Raw genomic sequence first — 25,088 nt, forward strand, 5'->3', positions numbered from 1 at the left:
GCCGTTATTCTAGCTGATCATGGTGGAGCATGTCATTTTATCCGTAGTAGTTGTTGTGTATTTATCCCTGACCATGCCCCTTCTGTTTATGATGCCATTTCCAAATTGCATAAAATAGCCATTGAGATACATCAAGATTCAGGAACATGGACTTGGGCTGGATGGTTCTGGAGCATATTTTCTGTATGGGGTTTGAAAATATTATCGGCCTTGTTCTCTTCTCTTGTTGTTTATGTATCCAATGCGGGCCAATGCTTTGTTCCCTCTGTATTTCCACTTGTACTACTTGTCTACCATCTAAAATGAATGTCCAAAATGTAAATGCCCGTTTAGCAATAGACCGAGAAGTCAGGGATATGATGCTAATTGATATACATGATGTTTATCGCACCCCTTTTAAAGCATAAGAAAATGTCTTAGCTTATGCTAAAAGGGTCGTCCGTGGAAATGTGTAATATTTTACTTAGCATAAGTGACAGCCATTTTAGCTGTGGTGTCCATTTCGTTTCCTTCGTAATTCTCCCGCCCTCTGCTGCTCGTCTTTTCACTCTGCATGTGTTATCTATTTTTAGTTGACTTCCTGACTCAGCTAAAGCAATGTATGTGCTGAGAGTTTGTAGCTGCCAGTGCACCTGGTCTCAGATGTTAACTGTCGACTATTTGTTATGTTATGTTATGTTAAAACCATTTATAAAGCGCGCAGCTGCCCCAACGAAGGGGTGTCCCGGCGCTAGTAGCAGTTTCCAGAAGAGATATGATTAAGCCATGGGAAAGAGAAAAGTCTTGATAGCTTTACGGAAAGAGGTCAAACATTCCAAGCTGCGGATCTTCAAAGGAGGGAGTTCCACAGCTTGGCCGCAAGGAGACGGAAAGACTTGCCCCCAGCTCTGGATCTCTTGACTCTGGGAACAGCGGCCAGGATCAATTCAGAAGAGCGCAACATGCGGCTGGGGATGTACGGGGTGATCAGGCCCGACAAGATCTCAGGAGTGGAGAGCTTTAGGATTTTGAAGGTGAGACAGAGGGATTTGTAATCAACCCTTTTAGAAATAGGAAGTCAATGGAGGCGATGAACAGCCCCAGCACCCGAACACGACCTAGAAAGACCAAGAATGGCGCGAGCTGCAGAGTTCTGGACACGCTGAAGACGATTCAGTTCCGCCTTATTGGCACCTAGCAGCAACAAGTTGGCATAATCTAGTCTGGAGAGGATAGTGGCCTGGACTATGAGTTGACGTGTGGTCGGGTCGAAGAACCGAAGAATAGGTCTTAAGCCACGTAGAAGACCGAAGCAAGTGCCAGCTATTTTTAGGTCTCGCCTGACCCAGCGCATGCGCTGGTCTGGCGAGACTTATTGAGAGGGCTCCAAAAAGTGCTACCAGGCCAGCCTAGAGCTACAGTGCATGTGCGCGGGCGCGCGCGCCGCGTTTTACCGCGAATACTTTCACTTTCGCGGCCGCATGGCCGCTTTGATGTTTGATCGCGATCTCATTCGCGATCACTTTCACTTTCGCAGCCGCAACACCGATTGGCATAGCCAATAGGTCTCGCTTATGGGACCTTATAAGTATTTAGTTATGCAACTGTTGCATGACTAAACACTTATAAGGTCCCAAAGGCGAGACCTATTGGCTGTGCCAATGCTTGTTTTGGTGTGCTCTTGAAAACTCAGGGCCGAATCGAACAAAAACCCGAGGTTCTTTACCACCAGTTTAGGGGAGGGGACGGGACCCAGGGACGGACGCCACCATTGGGTATTCCAGAGCCCCCTGTCCCTGCCCACCAGAAGGACCTCGGTTTTGCTGGCGTTGAGCTGGAGACAATTCTCTGTCAACCAGCCCGCGACAGCCTCAAGACCTATCCGAAATTGGGAGGCGTCGTTAGCATGGTCGTCCGAGAGAGCCACCATAAGCTGGGTGTCGTCCGCATAAGAGACCATGGAAAGACCATGGTAATGGGCGACAGCAGCTAAAGGTTGAACATAGAGGTTAAACAGGGCCGGACTTAACGCCGAGCCCTGAGGAACTCCCTGCTCAATGGGTTTGATAGAGGAAGCAAAAGGGGGAGCAAAAACCTCAAAGGATCTGTCTGATAGGAAGGAGCGGAACCATTCAAGGGCAAGATCTTTTACCATAAACATTCCTGCTCCCCCTCCCACTTTGCTGACCACGTAGTTATTCATCTGCCCTTGTTTGCTGATAACTATTTCTAAAACTTGTTCTTCCTATTTATGTTCACATGCTTACATTGCAGAAAACCAGTATAAAAGGGACAACAGTTTGTGAATTCAGTGTACCACCACCTGCAGCACTTGAGAGTGTGTGGTCTCACTCATGAGTGATTAATAAACTTGTAATTTATTCCAACTCCAGTGCCGATCTCTATTTTGTTGGTGTTTGGACCCGCGGACAAGAGGGTGACCCTGCACCAGTGTGCCCACTTTTAGGCACATTTCCACACCTGCCCACTCTCCGCCGATATTTGTCATTGGCTTGTGTCACTATCCTTCATAAATGCTGGTTTCTGATTAGTTAATAGGCTTGTTAGTCCTTCCTTAGTACCTCCTTGTCTTCTGTTACCTCCTATGAGGACTGGACCTTTTACTCTGCCTTACTCGAGAGTTTTCATTAGCATTTTGAAGAACTATTTTCTTAATGTACACAGGACTCAAGGGACCTCAGCAATGGCGGCCGCTTCTATGTGTTAGTAGGGTGCCATACACGCTTTCACTGTGGATGCCCACCCGAACCCCACACACGCGGGATGCCGGCAATGACGGGCGCTTCTATGTGTTAGTAGCGCGCCATGCGCCTTTCACGTTCCATCAAAGCATATTGCAGATGCTGCCTGTAGCCTCACAGGTCCGTAAGCCCTGTGGAGTGAAAGGGGATTGGTGGGCATATGTCATGTGGTGGGGATATGTATGGCACGCCGGTTGCTGTGCCACTGCCTAGGCTCGCTAGGAGGGTGGTGAGTGTCATGCTTAGGGAAGTCAGACTCCTTTGTCACCCTTCGCTCTGCAGTTTGGAATCCCTCAGGCTTCACTCTCAAACCTCTGTGGTGGACAGAGCTAGTCTGCCACCCTCACATCTACCATATCTTGATGCTTCTATGGACTTGGTTTAAACCCCGCTCCGAAGTGCAAGACATCAGCTCGCAGGTGCGAACTGCCACGGTTATTTCAGATGCATTGTAAATGAGGGAGTTTTTTTACACCTTCTTGTTAGAAACAACACGATATTGTTTATTAAAGTGCCCCTGTTTGCCTCAGGTAAAAATGAATCTGAGAAAATAATTTCACTCAGTAGTCTTTATTACTTTCAGAATTTTTATTGATTACGAAGTAAAATGTAAACACTGCATCATTTAGGTTGGGAAGGAATGGCAATATTGGTTTTCTAGTCCCTACTGATTTCTCACTATAGTGTGTTAGGAATTTGAAAAGCAGAATCACTTTTGCAAATCAAGCTATAAAGGATCTGTGATTGCTTTAGTGCTCAGTGTTGCCACCGGTTGCATGTCTGTGGTGATCCCCTGTGCCACTGTTTCAATCTGGCTCCGTGTCTGCCCTGGCTTGTTGTAGGTGTAATGTTACATGTTGTATTGTATATTTGGATGCAGTGTCAGAAGCAGCAAAATACCAGTCTAGCTGCACACTATGCTAAGCACAGATTTTCAATTTACACATTACGTGAAAACATGGCATGGGGCACTTTTACAACAAACAAAAAAACATTTGTTTGTGAACAAATGTTTTTTTTGTTGTTGATAAAAGCACCCCATGCCATGCTTTCACTTTTATGGTGGCCACGCCCCTTTCTTTAGACTCAGCTCGCTTTCTGCTGGTGCTGGTGCTTTCATTGACATGAGTAGGCCTGCTTCGTTTCTTACATTCATTATCACAGGGGCAGCCCACGATTAACGGATGAGCCCAGAGGAAGCAATGAGGCACTTGCAAACACACCCCGCTTCATGTCACATCAAATTTCTGTCAAAGACACAGCTGGCTAACACACCCTAACAACAAGCACTGGTAAAAGCAACCAGTCTGACCATAGCAGCATGTAATGTTTTTAAATAATTGTTATGCTAATACAATTTGGCAAATATATAAAAATTATAAAACGAAAACAGTGGCCCAGTAGCCCAGGCACACTAGCCTTGATACTTCAGTTAACTAATTTTCAGGAGACTACGCACATGTGAAAGACCAAAAGGACAACCAAGGGATGAAGTGGGGTGACCCATTGTCCCTTGCTGTATGCTATGGTGGGCAAAGGCAAAATGTGAATGACACTTCAACAAACAAATTGATGAAAAAGGCAGGCCAAAAGCCCAGGTATGTATTAATACGTGTATTTTCTTATCATAATTTGTTTTTTTACTTGACGCTGTCAAGTCAGCTAAAGCCCTCTCTAGGTTAGACATAAAAATCACAATTAGTATATAGGCATAAAACAATAAAACAGCACATACTTAATTGGTGGACATGGCACACAAGCTAGCTAGAGCAATTAATAATCACACGAAAATATAAATCACTCATCCATCAAGTTGATCTCCTCGTTCTCTTGCATCTTTGAAAAAATGTCATATCTACAGTAGGTTTAAGGAGATTGTCCAATGCTTTAGGGTCTAGCATGGCAAGCCTTCATACACAGTGCTTTCGCTCATACTTCGAGGTAGTATTTACACTGCACCGCTTTCTACGTTCGCCAACCGCCACTGCTTTGGTATATTCTTATATCTCTCTGCTTTGAAAGTTCAACACTACTATTGACCATGCAACCCCTTGACAAAGTTTTCATCCTGCTGGTGCAAAAAACCTGCCTACATCTTTAAGTGATGGATGCACGCAATCTTAGATACGCCGCTGATTAGGTCTACACAGGTGAGCCAGTTATCAGAGGTCACTACCAGGTTCATCGCTTACTCCACAGGATGTGAATGACTTATTATCTGTCTTCATCGTCCTTTGGCCTACATGTTGAAGGCCAACTGTCAATGACACATTTTTCTGCTAGGAAGGACAGAAGCCTCCTGCACCTCCTCTGCATACAGACACGGATGCCTCTGAACAGGACTGTTTCCTCAACCTGCTTTGAATCCGCCATGCTCTGCTCACTGCAGCTTGTTCCCACCTTCTTCTGTTCACTCATCCACTCACCGGTCTACCTTTGCTTAGTTCCAGGCTCTTTTGCTTTCTGGTTACCCTCCGCCCCATCGTAGGGCTGGAGTAGGGTGGTGTCGAGTTGATAGTGATGCTCCATAAACCTCCATGAATGCTTAAATTACTAGAAGCGTTGCTCAAGTTTCTGGGATATTTCTACACCCAATAAAGGTTTCACCAACACTGTTATTCCCTAGCGAACTTTTGATAAGTCACGTGTGATGATTGCCAAGAAGGTGTGCGGGCGCACTATTGTTGTGAGACGTATCCTTTCTCTGAGAAATAGGCTCCTCAAAGCTGTTTTGGAAAAAAAAAACTAAGTGATCCTATTCAATAACAAATAACTTTAAAATGTCTCCTAATGTGACAGAGACACAGGACCAACAAACATTATCCACAGCAAATGGGAAAATGATAGCATATGCACAGATTGATGTGACTACGGGGACTGCATCTGTCACTCATGTAGAGGGCTTCTATTCTGCTGTTGACAAGTCACCTAATTCTCTCCAAATGTCACCCTTGCTATAAAGTCCTACCAACAAAACCGAAAAGGTCAACAGAGTATTTTTTCCTCACAATTTCAATCTTCCCAATAATAACTTCCAGTCATTATGGTCAGAGTTCACTCCTACTTGTAAGGCTCCTTTAGTTTTGCATTGAGGGACTTCAGCCCCACAGTTAGTGGATTATATAGGATTTAATGTGTCATCCAAAGCAAAGCAGGAAAAAGACTGGTCTAATTTATCGAAGGCCCACAATTTTGAAAATATCCAATTCTTATGACCTGTCTGGTATACTCAACTCTCTTTTAAACCTGATGGAGAACACCACGTCTAATACAATGAACACAGCAACTGACAGATGGACGTTTCTTATATATTCTTCGACCTCTCAGAATAAAGTATGTCTATTTAATCTGGATTGAGCAGTGTGGTTAGACAAGGTATTGGCAAAGGTGAAAGTAATTGATCTCATTATGACTCTAAGTTGGGTGAAAGTTACTCGAAGCAAAAACAAAGAATTCTTGGAAAAACTCAATCACTCGAAGAGATAAAGTCTATTCACTTTGTCAACTTCTCGATTGTCTCTGATAATGAATGTAGGAACGAGTCAAAATTATCTCCAGGTACAATCGCAGAGATACTATAAAATGCTGAATGTGATTTATTTCAATTTTTTTAACAAGGGAATTAGAAAAATCAGTAATCTGCTAAAAGGCAGGAAAACGGGTTTGTTAAAATCAAGGAGATCACTAACTGAGATAAATCAATGAACTACCAAAGTTAGCTCTTTGGAACATAGAAAACAAATCTCCTGGAAATCTGTTGAGATGCTAATGGCCTAGAAAAGGACATGCATGAATATCCGTAGAGGAGTAGAACAGGAATGATTCGACACTATAACAACAATTGTGTAGTGACTGCCTTTTCACCCTGCAAAGAACTGTATGGGGCATATTTACAAGGACTGACGCATCGGCATTGATGCGTCAGATTTGTTGCGCCTGCTGCAAATGCCTAACGATGCCATGGATGCGCTGTATTTACAATACAGTGCTCCATGGCGCAAGGATTCAAGGATCCATCAGAAATTCTCACAGATCTTTTGGTGTTAAAGTGATGCCTTGCTGGAGTTGGTCTTAAGATTGACGCAACTCCTGCAATGAGTCAGAACACAATGGGACATATTTACAATATTTGGGTGTAGGGCATGTCGTGTAGGCCCTATATAACCTATACAGGATCTGCGCGTTTGGATAACATAAACTGTGGGATTGGTGGCGGACTGATTCCGTGCACCCCCACCGGATACGATGGCCTGTCTCGATCTGCTAGCTCACAGTGCCACTATAATCTCCTCTTACCAGGAAGAGAATAGATTCTGGCAACCTCAGAACATAACAACCCTGATCCCTCAGGACCTTGGCAACAATATACTACTTTTCGCTCAGTTGGTGGTGCTCACTTATTTTGTCTCAGAGCTACACATAATAAACAGGCTGGGCATTTCAATAAGAATTTATTGAACAGTTGTTATTCTAGTGTAGAATAGATGAGCTGCAACAACTATTAAACAGAAGTAGATATATAGGATTACCAGTACTACAAAAGTAAAGGGATGGTAAAGCTCTACCATCTTGCAATAATCATGAATATGTACAAGTATATAAAACACATGATAAAAAGTGCGTACCCCTACGATGCCTCCCTAACTAGATGCACCTAAATGTACCTAGCATCTATGTAGGTGGTATGCCAAAAGTCCCACTAGGATCTGGTCAACCCCATTACCTGAAATAAGAGAATGTGGGACCCCGTCTTGGTCTCGAGTTGGACACCCCACGAGGAATGGTAGACCACTGCTATATGGAGTGTCTGCATGCAGGAACCTCAACGTCTCTGGTCAGTGTGTCAGCCAGGAAGTCTCGGTCTCCTCTGTCTTTCTAAGCAAGACATGATGTATATATACCCATAGGTATCCCCAGGGGTCCTACCTTGCTGTGTTACTGTGTCGGCCTAAAGGATTACGTCGGACCTGAACTTTATACGGAGATATTATACAGGAGATGTTAGTCCTGCTGTGCTTCCAAGAAGCCTCATGCATAATGTATGAGATTCAAACTAGGGAAAAATCTGCGTTCTGAATGCAATGTTGTATTTAGGGAAAAGGTCAGTCCCTAAGAACCATTATGTATGTAATGTAGGGAAGAATATAGGTGAAAGGTTGCATTGATACCTGCGCCTGTATAGGGTACCTATATGGAATACAACAGGCAGCGCCGCAAGCCTTCTAGATGTGCTGCACTACATCAAAAGAAAAGGACAGGAATCCACTGTATCTACAAGATATGCCACATTCTTGTCCTTTCTGCCAGTGCTGGCGCGCAAACTGAAGCCAAGCGCCCACACAGGAACCCTTGCACCATGGCACAAGGGTGTCTGTGTTGTTGGCATGATAGTTTTAGTGCAGGAAGGAAACCTTCCTACACAACAACAATCAAAAGAGGCATTCTCCTTGTTCTATGTGTGCTGCAGAATGCAGCACACATGGAAAGAGGAAACAATGAGGAGAAATACAAACATTTACTCCTCCTTCCGCGAAGACGTTTGTTTTGGCGCTGCCCCAGATTTATGCTATGTTGTAAATCTGGGGCAGGGTCAAAAACCAGGGGTGTTGTGTGGGAACAGCCACAGCAACACCTGTGGAATGCCCCTCCCATTCAGAGTAAGGCATTGGCCATGGAAAGTCACAAAAGTGACGCTCCAGTGGCGTAAAAGTGCCACAGGGGCATTGTAACTATGCCCCTAAACATTTTCTACTTGATATATGCATCTTACTTTCCTTAAGTTACTTTAAACTCTGAAATGAAAATTGTGATTCGACTTTAAGGAATTCCTAATGAAATCAGAGACTGAGCTGAAGCAATAAAACAAATGTTAGTTCAGTGGGTCAAAGAGAGAATTAACAAGAATGTTATCTGAAATGCTATTGGTGAAGATAATGAGCTGGACGATTACAGAAAGGTATTTGCCCTCTTTATGAGTTAGAGGAGGGCGAGCCCAGGTTCTGGGTCATCTCAGATTCCTCTAGGACCCTCGAACCGAAAACGATCCCTAATTCTGGCATTTGGCATGCCGAAGCTTCACACCCCTGCTTTCCTCTATCTCTTATTCCTTTCTTTCTTCCCTCTCCTGTTCAACTCGTTGTGACCGTGAGGACAGTAGGCATCAGAGCCCCACTACAAGACAGTGCCCGGTTCTGGTGCCACCCAGGTAGTTATGCCATTGACAGCTCCTGGCCAGATGTCACTTGTATAGCAGAGTGAGGGAAGGAAACCAGCTGCTACTGAGTCCTGCTTTAACTATTAGAAAACTCCTTGCAGCGAATGTTGGTGACCGACCATGAAAGTATACAAGTCTGAGCTGGCCCCAGTGATGTAACGTAAAATGTTGAGACCCGGATGCATAATGTGCAGACGGACCCCTGAGAGTCTCATATTTTACAGATATTCATTGAAATTTGGCTAAATGGGGAACTCTGAAGCAGGCGCGGCCGCTGCAGGTAAGAGCAGTGAGGCCGTCTGAGGGGGGATTTCGAGAGATAACCACAAGGGAAAATTAAATAAATAATGTGTTTTCATTTGGTTTGTTTCTCGAAATCCCCCACAGCCAGCCCCACCACCCTACCACTCTTACCTGCAGTGGCCACGGCTGCTCTTAAGGTTTGGGGGAGGTCTCTGTAAGGTTGAGGGCATCCTGCACTGCAGGGGCTGCGGGTACCTCCATTACGCCAAGTTGGCTCATCTGCGAATTTGAATGGGTGCACTGAAGCTGAAACACAAACTTCTGTGGCAGGTGCATTAACCCTCAGCGATACATACTTTTAACTATTGTCCAGCTCATTGGTAAATACAGCCACCCTGAAAGAGTAAATGGAAGTCCGTCCTGTGGGGATTGAAACTAATGTTTATCACAAACAATACTCCAGTTGACCGGTCAGTGGTCAGAGTCATTACTATATTACCCGTGTCAAAGGAGAGGGAAGAAAAAATGAGTGGGGCCTCTCTAATGGAAGGTTGTGCTAAACACAATCCTGTGTCAGGGAGAGAATGCTTCTTGTTTTAGTTACCCTCACACACCCTAGTGGTGTCATGCTTCATCATCGGGTCACCCTGATCCCTATAGGTCGAGGTAGGCTCAACCACAGTGTTGGGAGCTCTTTGGATAGATGAAGGTAGGGGGGTTAAAGATAAAATACCTCAGTCAGACCCCCGGTTTCACTTTATTCTTGGGTCTGTCTGGGTCAATAAAAAAATCTAAAAATGGGTCTTGTTAGGGTGTTATGGTCCTAAGACCCTAGTGCCGACATGTTTCAGTCCTGTGCGGCCATAAAGGTCCCGGACTTTCTTCAGGGCAAAGGGAGAACCCCCTATGTGAGGGCTATTACAGGATGGGAAATCCCTATACTCTCTGTAAAACGAGGGCAGAGTAGCTACTCCTCGCGGTGTGTTAAATGTATGTGTGTCTGTGTACTGCCAATCTCCATCTGAAAGATTAAATTGGGGACAGACACACCATAAAAAACACATTAAAGAATGTTCAATCAGTGCGGCATACCCAATCGGGTATGGTGATTACATGCTTACATTTGTGTGCATGCCTCTGTCGGAGGAGAAATCTCCTCATTGTGCCACTCATCCTATGTAGCTCTGTGACATACTAGTTATATGTGACAGACCTTGTAATGTGGCGATTTTACTCGCATTCTAACACTATCTGCGTGTTAGTCTCGCTATCAATGACAAAATAGCACCAATGAAAAACAGTCTCAGATTGCAGCAATTAATGCACCGCCTCGTAAAATAGTATTGACTTAATAAACACCATGCACATATATACACATTCATTCACTTGTGTGCATCATTTCTTCATACCGTCATCAAAACTTACCAATTGCGTGAGGGCTGCACGTTACACATAGGACCGGAGCTATAATGTCCTTGAAATGGTATTAGAAAGGATGATGGTAGTAATGAAGGGAGTAAAGGGTAGGGGGGTAGGTTGCCCCGGGTGTCATGGTAAACATATGGTTTGGTACGCAGACACAGAGTGTGCCGCAGGGCTGCTAACGCACTTACTTTAGTTAAAGTCCTCACCCGGCATTTCAACCTGTTGCGGTTCCGGTCCTCAGCTCATGCATCTGCGATTGAAACTAATGACCTGCAGTTCATACATAGACACCTGCGGCAGGTGCAGTAACCCACCAAGTTGCTTTGCCTGTGTATGAGATATGTGCCTAACACATACGCATTTGAGTCAGCACCAAAAACTTAAACATTGGGTCATTTAGGGTGCTGAAAACGAGGGCACGTTGATTTCTCAGAGAAATGGGTTTATCACCGATGGGGGTGGAAGCAGAGGGGAGAAAAGCAGATAACAGATCTGAAAACAGATAGATTAAGTTGTTAATGTATGTCCTCACCAAGTGGGTATTTTTGTAAAAAAATAAGTGCCAGGGCTCCCATCAGCAGGCAGCTTGCACCAGCCCATTTCTCCTGTTAGTGCCGCCTATTACAGAACCAACTACTAACCATGAAAGTGGGGAGGGGATGTGGCGTAATGGCCAGAGCTGCCGACTTAGGAGCTGGAGAATCAGGTACGAGTCTCGGCGTTGGCTAAAACATCCTGTGATTCTGGGAAAGTTACTTAATCTCCCGGAAAATGAATGTGTCCTTAACTGGTGCTCATTAAAAGCGCCGGTGTTGGCGATTAAGTGCCAGTGCTGAGCACCGGAAACCACCGGCTCAAATTATGCAAACCTCACCTCGTGAACCACCTTGTATTTTTGTGGGCATTAAGGGGGAATTATGTTAGTCTATTAGTTTTACAACTAAAAATTGCTCTGTGGGTGTAAGTGCCAAATGCAGAAGTCTACGAGTAAGAGGAATGTCATCACTGTCAGACTACAACAAAAAGTAGGCCTGGGCACCACAATAAAAGTGACCCCGTTAGCGAACCAGATAGCTAAAAAAAGGCCCATGTTTGCAAATGAAACCAGTTTTCAATTTGTAAAGACACACGTTATGGGTATTGTGCAAGGTATGGGAGACTGCATGCATTGTCTTTGCTGTAGGCAATATTTGTGCTATTATCAGTTAGACAGTAAAAAGCGGCCCACCTGGCCAATAAACAGGTACATAAACTGCTAAAAAAACTGACCCATCACACCAGCCTGTTCGGCACTGCCTATTGGTCCTATACGCCAGTCCGACACTGAGTGTCACAGATTTAATACAGATGTGGACTGACTCTGTACATCATAGTACGACTATCCATTACTAAAAAGGGGCAATAATTTACTAGAAATATATGTAGAACCACAGGTGCCAACACAAATGCAGAATGCAGCCCAAGCAAACGGCCTGATGAACCTTTAAGCTAGTGCACAATATTCATGATTCCCATCAGAATGTATGATTTTTCTGCTGGATCCATTCATATTTTGGCTCGTAGAGCCAAGCAGGACCCCTGGTTACAGTGCTTAAAATGAGCCGGTGGTTTCCTGTACTCGGCACAGGCACTTAATTGTCAACACCGGCGCTTGTGACAGTCTGCCACGAGGTGGTGCTGTCTGGTAATTTAGAGGTGACCACAACAAGTTAATTATTAATATACATTATAAATGACTACTAGCTGCCACCAAAACAATTTTTAAAGCTTTGGGGGCCTGTAATAGTCCGAATTGTTTCACTTGTAGGAGTGTGATGGTTAGTAGTTGTCTTGTTACCATCATTGGCAGCATGGCAGGGGCAATGTGTGGTGCAAATTGCAGTGGCCAGTCCTGACAAGAGCCCTGGCACTTTTCCTTTCTACAAATTAAGCACTGCCTGGTTAAGCTCCGACTCGGCTCTTCCCATGAATTCCCTAGCTTGCCCACCTCTATTACGAGTGGCCACATAATTCTGAAAGGGCTGGCAACGGCGGATACTGGCCCCATAGGCATTATGCGATCGCACATCTGTTTACTTTCACTCAGAGGTTTCAGCTGCTGAAAGTCTGGGGAGGAATGAAGAATCACCAATTTCCACAAGTACTCGCTCTTTCCTTAGTGGACCCTCACGGTCCCACTCCTTATAGCCCGGACTATCCCCATTCCCTCAGTAAACCTACGTGAGAGTAAATACCAACCCATTTCCCAGGGCCCTCATAACTTATGAAGTGAATGCGTTAAGAATTTTAAAGTAAATGTACTCATTCCTTTGGTGCTTTTAAGTCTCTTACTAGCCTGAGAATGATTTGATCATATGAAACTGGAATTGTCCCAAAAGGGCTGGCACCCTCGCAGCCAGCCACGTCTCTTGCCTCATCGGGAGGCCAGCGTAAAGGGGCTGGCAATAGTCAAGGTTGGCTCGGACCACTGCCCGAATGAGCTCATATGTAGTGTGTAATTTCCTGCTCTGACAAGGGCCTCTGTGTGGGACTGTAACACTGTGTAATAGCAGAATTGTTGCTTGCATAGTATCGACCGTGTGTAATATCCTGCAGTTGGTGCTGGCGGGACCGGAGCAATCACCTCTTTATGACTGTTCTATTGCAAACAGACCGCCTGGATCACGCCACGGCGCAATTAAATATATAGATATTTCGAAAGCAAAGAAATAACATCTTGAATGTGCAGACATGATGACTGACGCAAGTTAGGATAGCATGGAATCGTCCTTTTCCGGCAGGCAGACAGACAATTTACAGGCTACCAGAAATCTTCTCCCATCCGAACATTGAAGACACCTTGCTATTAAGCGGTGGGAAAGCCAGAAAAAACTAACAGGGAGAGAGTTAAGTGAAAGCCTAGCCAAGGCTCTGGCTCGGCTCTAAGAGCCATAATACAAGCCGAGCCATCAACATATTTGGCATGTAAATAGTTCAACACGTGTTGTGTACAAATATAATATAGAATCTTCCAAAGTTTTAAAAAGTGTATTTTTTTAAGCTGCAGAAGCATTTCACCTTAGTGATAGATTATAAATATGAACTTAGAAACATGACTTTTCCTCCCTTCCCCGGGCCTCACGACAATACCATTACTGAACCAAGCGGTAATTCAGATGTCAGTGTACCCTATACGTGGCATAGGCTGTTGTTCTAGAAGGAGCAACATTATTCATGTAAGGATCATGTCAATGAAGACAGTAAAATAAATAAAAAGCGCTTCGACGCCTCGTTGGGGGCAATTACACTACAATACATTGTTTGGTCAAGCAGCGAACCTGGGACTGATCGCAAGTTTCATGGTTTCACTTGGCACAGTGAGTACCTGGATGAGTCTCTCATTTTTTCTCCCATTGCGCATATAGTTAAGGCTTTGTCTTTAATGCTTTGAAAAGCTGCATCAGTACACTTTTAAATAAGTGTAAGTCTTCCTTGTTAAATCAAGTTCAAACAAGAAGTCTTTCTGGAAACAATTACAAAGTTATGTCAGGGATCCCTTATAGAAATATTGATTTTTCCTGCTACTCCTGACTTGGAATAAAGATATCCTTTCAGGAGAAGCTCAACACCAGTAGTAAGGCAATTACATGCTTTAACAAAATAAGGTCTGTAAGAGCTCACAGAGTTCACACGACACGAGTAAAGTGCAGAGCCTGGCTTCAGGGATACATTCACACAGAGCCTGCAACTTGCGGGGTTTTCCACCTTTCATAACCCTCTGGGGTGCGCAGGCATTTCAGATGGGCTTACAATCAATTGCCAGCAGAGGGCTGTGAAAGTGCTCGAAAAAAATCATTAAGGTTACATCCCTCCTTCAGCACTTTCACAACACTCTGCAGTGTTTACACTACCATCGGATTTGGCAAACGTGCACAGCACAACGCTGGGCAGCACCTTCTCCGCTGCAGGAAGGACAGGGAAATATGGCCGCCTTGTGACAGCGGAGAGCGTGTGAGCAGTACAAGCCACATGAAGGTACAGCTCGCTTTTTTTCTTACTCGAGGTTCAAGTGGACCATGAGTTATGTGTCTGGCTTGAGCCTGACCCACCCCTACCACTGATGTATGGAATGCCACCATGATTTTGGGTTGAAATCCCTCAGATCATGTTTACCTAATGTTCTCTTCATTAAGTCACTCACTTTTAAAGCATACAAACATTTGTCCAAGCAGAACTTGTGAGAGATGCATGCTTGTCAGTAATGAATGACTCTTGTGAGGTGCGTGGAATGCGCTGGTGCTAAGACAGTGGTCTCTAGAAATCAATGATAATTCAACAAGTATTTATTCACATGTTCAACCCTGGATACATCTCATTCCCACCAGATCAACCAACTGGCACGCCACAAGTCACTCATGGCAATCGCTGGAGAGAGGCTGGCGGCCACAAAGGGCAACGTGAGAAAGGGGGTGGGTGCTGGTACCCAGTGAGTAGGCTCTGTGTGAAAGAGGAGGTGAGCTTTCGGCTACTGCCAGTGGCTAATTTGTCCTGGTGGTTCACAGTGGTGGCCACAAATATTTATTTGTGGGCCCCGGAGCTTATTCTTTTGATCATCAAAAGAAGCCAGACCAGGCACCTCCACCCCTAGCTTTGACCTCTTATGTGACCTAGACACTTCTGCTCTCCCCAACATTCCACTGCTACAGCCCTTGCTGCTTCCTGCTAAAATACCTCAGGCCATCCACCCTACATGTAATATTGCTCTGTTCAACGTGATACTTATGGCTTGAAGAAGAGCACTCCATGCACAACAGTCTTTCCTTATTTCCGTCATCTTGTCCCTTCCTCACACTGACCCCACTTTTCCTTCTCTCCTGCCTCCCCCTGCTCTCTAGATTTAACACACACTTAACGTGACAAAAAAAATCATTGTTTACATTCAAATTGGTAAAAACCTCTGGCTATACACACCATATCCTACTAACTAATACTACCTACAAAAGCAGCATGTTGTCTGCACTAGGGGTGGGCGGAATTTGCGAAATCCACTTTCGCAAATTATCGCGAAAATGTTTAAAATTATCGCAAACAAGCGGAAATATCGCGAAGATGCGGAATTTTTTTTCCCGCATGTTCGCGAGATTTTCTGCATGGTTGCGGGTCGCCAATTTACCCATGTGGTTGCTCGTGGGCGCGGCCATCTTGTTTTGAGTTGTCTCGCGGTGCATGATCGCGAGAAGAAAGACGTGATCGCGCGACGCATGACGTCACTGCGGGCGCGAACTGTCGCGAGACAGCACAAATGGCTAAAAACAATCCAACATCTCATGGAGAACGCGACCGGATCAAGAAAACTTGTCGGCGAACGCAGGGATTCAGGTAAGGCGATCGCGCGCGAGAATGTATTATTTTACAGCGCGAGCAAGAAACAAATTATCGCCAAGCTGCGGAAAGCGGAAATTTTGACATTTTCGCGCTCTCCGCGGAACGCGAAAATGTCAAATTATCGCAATTTCCGCGAACGGAACGAAATTTTTGCCCAGGCCTAGTCTGCACCCACGGTCTGTGATGGAATCCTGAACCCCAAGATGTGAAGGTACCTGAACGCTGAAAGTGTTGCAAGTCCATACTAAAGGCAGAACGTGCACCGCAAATATAAATACCATAAACTAACAAAGAACTGTTCGACGCTCGAATATGATATATCACAATTGCATACACATATTAGATTTCTGAAAGATTCTGGGGCAGAGCCACGCCACCTCTTCAGATCCAGGGCACACGTTTATTTGTTTTCACTGTATGGCGTTTGCTGATATATCGCTATTTAGCCTCTTCAAAGCGCTTTATTACCAAAGAGAGAGAGAGGGGAAGATGAGACCCTCACGGGGTGGGTGGAAGTATAGATGCCGATCACGCGAGAAAGAGGTGGAAAACAGAGCCATATTGTGTATTTGTAAAGCCCACATTCCTGCCTTGTGGATCTTGGTGCTGAATTTCAGATGATTATTTTTACCCAACTCAATGGTACTCATTTTATCAATTTTGAAAGATAAAAGGCTGAGTGAACCTACTCGGATTTGAACCTGTGACAGGGGCATCAGGCTGAGATTCCTGGAGTGGACCCAATAGTCACTAGCCCCTATACAGAGAGTGAGTGAAATAAAGGGAAAGGAGCGGCTGGGCATGGGTTGGAGCGTGCAGATGGAAAATTAGAAAAAAAAGTTGTATTCTGTGTTGTCAAGGCAACACATTTCCAGTCCTTGACTCTCATTTGCCAGATAAGTGCATTCTGGGAGTTGTATCTTTGTTCTGCTTCCACTAATCCAGAAGTACTACAGCGTCTGATGGCAAAGACTTGTAAAGGAAAGGCACAGGATAGAAAACTTTACATTCCAACCACTTGCAGAGAGGCGATAACCCGGAGGCGGTAACCCCAAGGAGCTAACCTTAAATTAAAAGTATTTATTTTGGGTGATTTGGATGGCGTCAACATATCTGCTTATAGCTGCTTCAGGGCGCTTTGACAATTGATTACAGATGGAGAAAAGAGTATACAGTAAAGATGCAGGGAACAAAGGTGTAGTTGTGGAGGACTGAAGTAAACACAGGAAGAGCAGCCGAAGGGAATAGGGAAATGAAAGGCGATGTACAAATACACATATGGAATTTAGAATAAAACGGCAGTGGCCGCAGACTGAGTGAGCTTTGTACTCAGGAGCATATGCAGAATTGCTCTGTGTCACTGTGTGCTCTGATGCACTCTTAAGTAATACCAATTCCCTGAGAGAGGTTCTCCAGAAAAAAAGATTCCCAGCTCCATCTGGTCAATCCATTTCTCCAGCTGGTGTTGACACCTGGAAAGTCTATTAGGAGCCTGGCTTAATTAGGCTGTCCTTCAACTGCTGACTGACCCTTGTGAAGTGCAGTTCATTTTGAATTTGCACTTCTAGTCTTGTGTTGAACTTCTGGCCCCCTGTGCTCCTCTTGCTAGCCACCGTTAAACCACAAGACTTCGCTGTTGACGATGTTTTTTTTTTTTAAATAAACACTGTATTTAAGCCAGTAAGAAATATTTAGCATATACTTATTTTAGGGTTTTTCAAATGTTTGGTGATAGAGGTCATACGATAAAATAAAAAACCTGGCCACCTCCCTAAATGGTCCCATTGCCCTCGACCTGCTGTTTTATCTCTGCACTTCTCCTTCTTGTGTGAGGTCTTCTTTAACTTCCCTGTTGCCCCATTTCACCACTTCAAGCCCATCCTTTGCTGCCATGCACCTTGCAGGCCTTCCCAATTTCATCTCCCGTCCTCACTTGCTGTTCCCCACTCTGCCTTCAAGGTAAACCTTACAACCGTAACGCACCATCAATGCAGACTATGGGTTTCTGAATAAATCTCTGCATACATACGAAGCACTTGGGTGGACCTCACAGGAGTACAAGTACCAGTACTCCTCCCGCTGGGCTCCAGAACCTGTGTAATGTCTCAGTTTTCCCTACTTTTTGGTTAGGTGGCCTGAACACCACCCCCCAGGTCATGTAACTTATAACACTAATAATTTTTGACAATGTGTCTGCATCCCTATAGATATCACAAAACAAATTTCTATTGGCCATACTTCTTCTTTAGGTTTGTGGCCTGTAAGTAGACCCCAAAAGTTGGCTTCTGTGCAAAGGATTTGCTAATCTGTTTTATTATGACAAATGGGAAAGCCTGACTTTGCTAAATTGTCTGTATTTGGTACTTGCTTCAGATGAATACATCTGAGCTGACTCTGTATCTCTCATCTGGGTGGGCATTATCAGGGAATCTGAGACCAGAGGAAGTGTCAGCTGACCGTCACCCTGATAATCTGGGTAAAACAGCATGGGGTTTGTGGACCAAATAATTTTCTGTTGTACTTGTATCTCTCCTTTGGCAGCCCTATTTATGGGATTTCTCATCTAGGTAAAAATCGCCTGGGCTCCACGGATATGCGATCTTTAGACTGCCTCGTTCTGGGCGTCCTCATTCTAATGCTTGGATGGACTAGGTCATGGTATTTCTCTTCAGCAAAACTCTCACCTAGATGATATAACTAGGGCTGCGGGTAGGAATAATTCTCAGATATCTTCATATTTGGGTGGGCTTGTCAAGGGATCTAGGGTTTTACCAATTGTGCTCCCTCCTTTTCTGAGAGGGCCTGACACTGGAGAAGTAATCTTATATAGATTAGTGATTTGAGTGTCTCTTTGACACCCCTCAATTTACATATGGGCCAACGTGGTCAGATATCTGTTGGCCCACATAGAATAGAAGTCTGAGTAATGTATATGATGCCTCTTCTTTGATTCCGAGTGAGTCTGTCTGTTCATCTATTCGCTTCTCAGACTGTCCTGTTTAGAAAGCCCTCATGCTATCAATGAACGAGGTGTAAGACAGTAACATGATGGGATGCATTATATTGTTTGTTTATTTATGTACCACTTAAATATATTGCAATGCAAAAATGTACTGGAACATATAGCAATCTGATATGTAGTGCAACAACCTTGGAAAACCCCATAGGCTCTAGCTTTGGATGCGCAAATATGTTACTCGATCTTTTCGTCTCCTGAGGTGCACAACTCGGTACCAGAGCTATATTGTTGAAAACACAAAGATTCAGTATAACACAGTAGTCACACATAGTCGCACCTACTGTAACAACAGCAAAATTGCACACCAAAGCCATATAGCCAGCAAAATTATGCCGCTCCATCAAGCACCTCCCATTCCACACAATCTTCACTTAGAGCACCAATAGAATGTATTCGTTTCACCCACACACGCAATACAGCAATGTAGCCAGATGTGTGTCAAAAAAGGCCTCCTGACTAAACAACCCACAGGGAATAGAAGACAATTCACCTTCATGAAACAAGATGAATCTACAGTTCGCTCATTAAGATAAGTTTACACCTCAATTTCTATGAGCAGAAATCATCAGTACATAGAACACTGAACACATGCACCACTACACAGATCACACGTGATGAAACCATACCCCAATAACTACAGAAAATGAAGAAAAAAAAACAAGGTTGGATGAAGAGCAGAAGTAGAAATCTAACGAGAGAGCCATAGGGCAATTTATTTATTATTAGCACACTCACATTTTGATTTGAAGTGCCAGGCTGAAGTGGAACAAACACAATTGGAAGAACATTGCTCAGCAAATGCTGATAACTTAACAGTATAAAACCACATGCAGGCTGATTCAGCAGAAAGTCCCAGGTGGCACAGATTGCACACTGTTCAGAGGGCATGTTCCTCACTCTGTAACCACATTCAGTAAGACAGATCGATACGCGTGGGACTGATTCTATGTTCCTGGGTTATTCCGTGGTGCTACTCCCCTAGAGTTTTCAAATCAGCCTTGTCAAAGCAAAATCGACCCCTCACTAGGTCATGGTTAGCTCAGAGTGAAGCAATTTTTGTAGCATACCAATCAGTGCTTAATTTGTAAAACAATAAGTGCCAGGGCCTTCGTCAGGAGGCTACCGCAGCTCGCACTAGCCATTGCCCCTGCCAGTGCTGCAACCACAGTACCAACAAAACGTCTAACATTCATATTCCTATAAGTGGGACAATTCAGACTCTTCCAGGTCCCGAAGGTATAAGAATAGCTTGGACACAAGGCATTAATCACTTCTAATGTATTTTGAATTAATAAACAACTGTTGTTGTGCTCATCTCTAAATCAGACAAACAGTGCCACCATGAGGCAGACTGTCATAAGTGCTGGTGGTGACAATTAAGTGCCGGTGCTGAGCACCGGAAACCACTGGCACAAATTAAGCACTGGTGCATGCCTAGACTTCAAGTGAACAAGATCATTTCGAAGCACAATCACTGCCTACTTGAGTACAATCAGCCCAGTGTGCAGAAATATAGTAAAAGGCACTAGCACATACTGTGCCTCATTACATGTGGCCTTATAATTCTGATGGGGCTGGCACTCACCCATCCGCTTCGCAACATAGGGTTACTGGTACCCGTGGTATCAATGACTTGGGGAGGCAGGTTTAATGGGGACATATCCAAGCCAATTCATTGAGAGCCACTGTCTTTGCACTTCAAGTTAATAGTGACGGCTCTTCTGCTAGGGCGGAGGATTGTCACCCCACTGGTCTGTAGCAGTAAAAGAAAGGAAATAATAAAATGATATTGTAATGTTAGTATAATTTTATTTTGTCCTCCTGCTGCGGCAGCTTTGCGGGAGGGGGGCGGGCTGCAGAGCAGGAAAGAGTGGTAGAACCCTCATAAGGGTGCAATGACTGTTTGGTCAGCCCTCCTGGGCCACCCAAAACAACCATGTGCACTTTCCCTGCATGGAGAACATGCCCACCCCTCCAGCCCCCGGCTGAGCGCTGTGTCACGGTGCTCAGACCAATCACAACGCTGCAGGGGAGCTAGGCTGTGCTACCTGTTCCTGAAGTCAGACACATAAGAGCAGGAGCAGAGACGCGGGACCCGGCGGCAAGGTAAGTGTTTATCTTTTTTTTTAATTACTTCCCGCCCACCCCACTCCGTGACCCCCCCCATGCCCACCTCGCCACCAGCGAGCCGTACCAGCCACCACTGAGTTAATGATACTCAGGGCCTGTTGTCCGCAGTCTGAGCACAGTTGTCTCTAGATGTGGGGCATGACTGGCAACAACATGACCCGACTGCCTTGAACAAGACAACCTCACAGGTGAAGCTAAACTTCAAGCATCCATTGACCGTAACCACGCCCAGGGATAGCAGTACAGTGCAGACTCCTGCAGCATGTCAAACACCCACAGCAGCATACAACATCAGCACAGGGGCGTTGCTATCATCGGCGCAGCTGCACCATTGAACATTTACAATACTTTATTTTACTACTCGAACAGCAGTCAAAGGGGTCATTTTCCTTGCTTCCACCAGGGCCCATGGCGTCCTTGCTGCACTACTGCACCAGCACACACTACACGCCGGAATTAAACTCACAAGAGTGGGTTCTCGAAATGCAGGTAGTATGTTGTCATGACTGACCTGCTGATCTTTTATTATTTCAAATATCATGAGGCAAGAAATCGATTTTTACAAATAAGTGAAATGTGCATAGGATTTCTAGCTAAAAGAAACTCGCCCAAGAAAACATGCGTCTTGTATCGTTAGCGATCAGACAAAAATAAGTACGAGAAGCCACCACTCAGGGATAACTGGGGTCATTCCTCTTCCCTGCAGACAGTGCTTAAAGCAAGATGAAAAAAGTGAGGGGTCACCAAAAAGGGGTATAGACTAAGAAGCGTAATTTGAAATCTTTTCCAAAAGAAGGGGCCTACATAAGGAAGTAAGCAGTTTAGAACATGTAAACCAAAAATCCTGTACTTCCCATAGCGTGACACTGACCCGCATTTTGGTGCCCCTCTGTGAGCCTTCTGCTATTGTATCCAACCATGTTACACAATAACAGTAATGCACCTAAAACAAGCCAGACCTATTGGCTTTCCCAATGGTTGTTAGCAGTATCAGGTAAATGGGTACCAATGATCTTGTTGTGAATAATCAGAATTTAAAATGTTTATATTCAGCGAATTAAACATCGCTAAGGTCTCTGGAAGGATTTGTGGTCTTCAAAGCGTTGCAATATCTCCCATTCTTACCTTCACACCACTACCATCGGCAGTCTCTCATTACATTTAAAATGTATGGCATTTGCCCACACCTCCTTCTGAAATCCTCCATCTGCTTATCTCACACCTTATTTCTTTTCTCTCTCTCCTGCATGTACTTCCCTGCGTCTCCTTTACATCACCAACCCCACCAGACAATACAACCACTCACCTGTAAACACTGTTTTACTTCTGAGTCCTGTTCACATTTTGACAGTTGCAAATCTCTTTCATACACCTTCACATGGAATCACAATTAGATTTACCACGTGACTATTGCTCTGTACGCTAAGCTGGGAGGCCAAGGATTGGATGAGCATGGCCCTGATTCACAAAAGGCCTCCACACTCGTGGGGGAGGTCCCGCAGTTGTGGGAGTCTTAGTACTCAGGGTAGAATCCCCGCAATGAGAATTCTCATTGCGGAGATTCCACCCGGAGTGCAGTGACTCCCCCAAAACTGCTGGACCTCCGCCACGAGTGAGGGGGCCCTTTGTGAATCAGGTTCCATGTGTTCTGAACACCTTTATGACACACCGAAAGACACTATGAGCTACTTGCACTGCCTTCAGCCTCAACCCCAGAGATCTCAACCCTGGCCCATTGTAAACAACCAGCCCCAACCTGCACTTACACAGACTCCTAGAGACAACCATGTGCTGTAGAAAAAGAAATTACACAATCGATCACTGTTTTTTCTTGTAAAGCTAATGACATGAATACAGTGCCCGTTTCAAGGTCTGAGGGTTTGGGGACTACTGCAATTATATCCCTTTTTAAAGTACAACTGAGGTAATTCAATTTGTCTCTTTCATTGCAGACTTTCCCTGCCCATCTGTCATTCTGGTACTTGCATTTTTGCTTTCCAGATTATAAAAGCAGGACTACCTGCGTGAGAACATTTAATCGTAAAACACGACTGGATGAGTTGCTTACGCCTGATATGGAAGAGCTTGGGATATCTGCCACGAGTTTGTTTCTACCTCAAAATGTTTTTCTCAGCCACAAACACACGAACCTTTAGTCACAAACACAAGACCCAATAGAAACCTCAAGGTAACCCAATAAATACATTAGCTGCACACCTTTCAAGTGCCTTCTGCATTTAACACTAGCACACTCTTTTGCTGCCTTAATCTTGTCTATTTTTGTAACGTCCACCGAGTGCCTCAGAGCTTTCAGATACCCCGGGTACATGTGTGAGTAGCTCACCCTGCCCAGGTCTTATTCTCCTGTTCATTCTTGCACACAGTATTATTATAGCATCAGGCCTCCAAGTACCAGAATGCAAGGAAATAAACGCTGAACTTCATTAGTTCTAAAACCCAGGCCAGTGAAGCTAAGGAGCTGTGGTCCCAGGTGTAGGGGTACTCACTCAAACACCCTTCTTCCAGCAGGAGGAGCAGCACCGCCAGCGCGCCGGTGACGTGCATCTCGAGAGTCCAGGTGGGTCCTGCGTTCGAACGTCGAGACGCCGGGAACAAGCGCTCGTGAGGGCCGCTGCTCGCGAGCTCAGGCGTGGCGCTGGATGCGGCGGTCCAGCTGTGCTCTGAGAGCGAGGGGCGGAAATTCTCCTCAGACGAGCCAGCAATTCGTAAAACTGCAGTTTCTCGCTCTCTCTCTCTCCCCCCAAAAAATCTTTTAACTCCACTGGCTCCGATTGGTAACTCGGACGCGTGCTCCGATTACCCAGCGTTGTTGGCTGGTCTCCAGGCCCTGCGCTGGTGATGCACTTATGTATACAGGGTCTGTGTGGAATGCCAGAAAGGGGTCAGAAATAGCAGAACATTGAAGCGGAAAACAGGACCTCCTGGGATTTTTCACTAAGAACTTCAGTTGGTTGGGGCGTGGGTCGAACATGTGAGCCGGCTATCCTCTTTTGACTAGAGATCAGTGCGAGAGGGGTGGCTGCCCGAGACAGCGGTCAGCTCGCTCTCCCGTGGAGGGGTGAAAGGATGGGGGCTCCCATGGAAAAAGTACTTCACCGTAATCTCCACATCCTCTGTCTCTATCCGAGACATCCCATGCGGAACCTTAAAACAAAGTTTCTCTGTGCCACCTGATAGATTTTTGGCTGGACTCTGGGAGCTAGATGTGGCATTGGGATTAACATTAATTATATAGTGTTCTGTTGCAATATCTCTGGGCACTATGACCAAAGTTGTGCGGGTCAAAGTAATGGACATAACATAACCTTTTGCATAACGTTGTGAAAAATTTGACAGCATTGCATAATATAACGCGCTACCGAATCACACAATGTTAATGAATACACTCATATGAATGGAGACAAGTGGCAGCAGAGGAAGGGGACTTAAACTTGATTTTTGGCAAGTAGAACATACTTTTAATCATCAGTCTGACCCAGTGCAAGAGAGAAAGCGGAGAAAGTAGGAGGGAGAGAGATCGGAAAACAGCAGCAGAGGGATAAAGGATTGATGGAAAAAGGCCCCTGTTAGATAAAAAAAGACAGGAAGTGTAGGATGGTGGAAGAAAGAGGCGTGCGGTGAAATCAAGACTATGCAGCCTTGATATTTGGCGTTGTTGGCATTTAGCAGCACCTGCTGCAAGGTCCTAAGGAAAACTTTTGGCCCAACACACATTATCTAGTTATGTATTTATTTTTAGGTCTCACGCCTAGCGATGCAGTGCGTAGCTCTGCTAGCGCAGCGAGAGTCCTTTTGTGGAGGGTTCCAAAACGGAGCCTGGAATCGCCCACGCACGTGCTTCCTTTTGGTCTACGGTATTGGTGTTTGTGGTTGTCTTTTTCAGAAAGACAGCACGCAATAGGCCAAAGGTGGTCGCGTTGCTCCGCCCATG

General features: G+C 45.0%; 1 protein-coding gene across 8 annotated transcripts in view; it reads right to left on the bottom strand.

Annotated features, from left to right (window-relative positions):
- Nucleotides 1-24,046, bottom strand: part of PLAC9 (placenta associated 9) — a 165,896-nt gene extending 141,850 nt beyond the window's left edge. The window contains exon 1 of one of the 8 annotated variants that reach the window (XM_085605019.1): nt 23,644-24,046. Coding sequence is in view for 4 of the 8 variants with exons in the window: in XM_085605044.1 (XP_085461170.1) it covers nt 23,644-23,701 (58 nt within the window). In the remaining 4 variants the exon portion in view is untranslated. The remainder of the gene's footprint in view (nt 1-23,643) is intronic. The other 7 variants (XM_085604997.1, XM_085605008.1, XM_085605044.1 and 4 more) reach the window with 7 other exon arrangements.
- Between the last annotated feature and the right edge of the window lie 1,042 nt (nt 24,047-25,088).

Source organism: Triturus cristatus, chromosome 1_2 (genome assembly GCF_964204655.1).
Source record: "Triturus cristatus chromosome 1_2, aTriCri1.1, whole genome shotgun sequence".
Taxonomy (NCBI): Eukaryota; Metazoa; Chordata; class Amphibia; order Caudata; family Salamandridae; genus Triturus; species Triturus cristatus.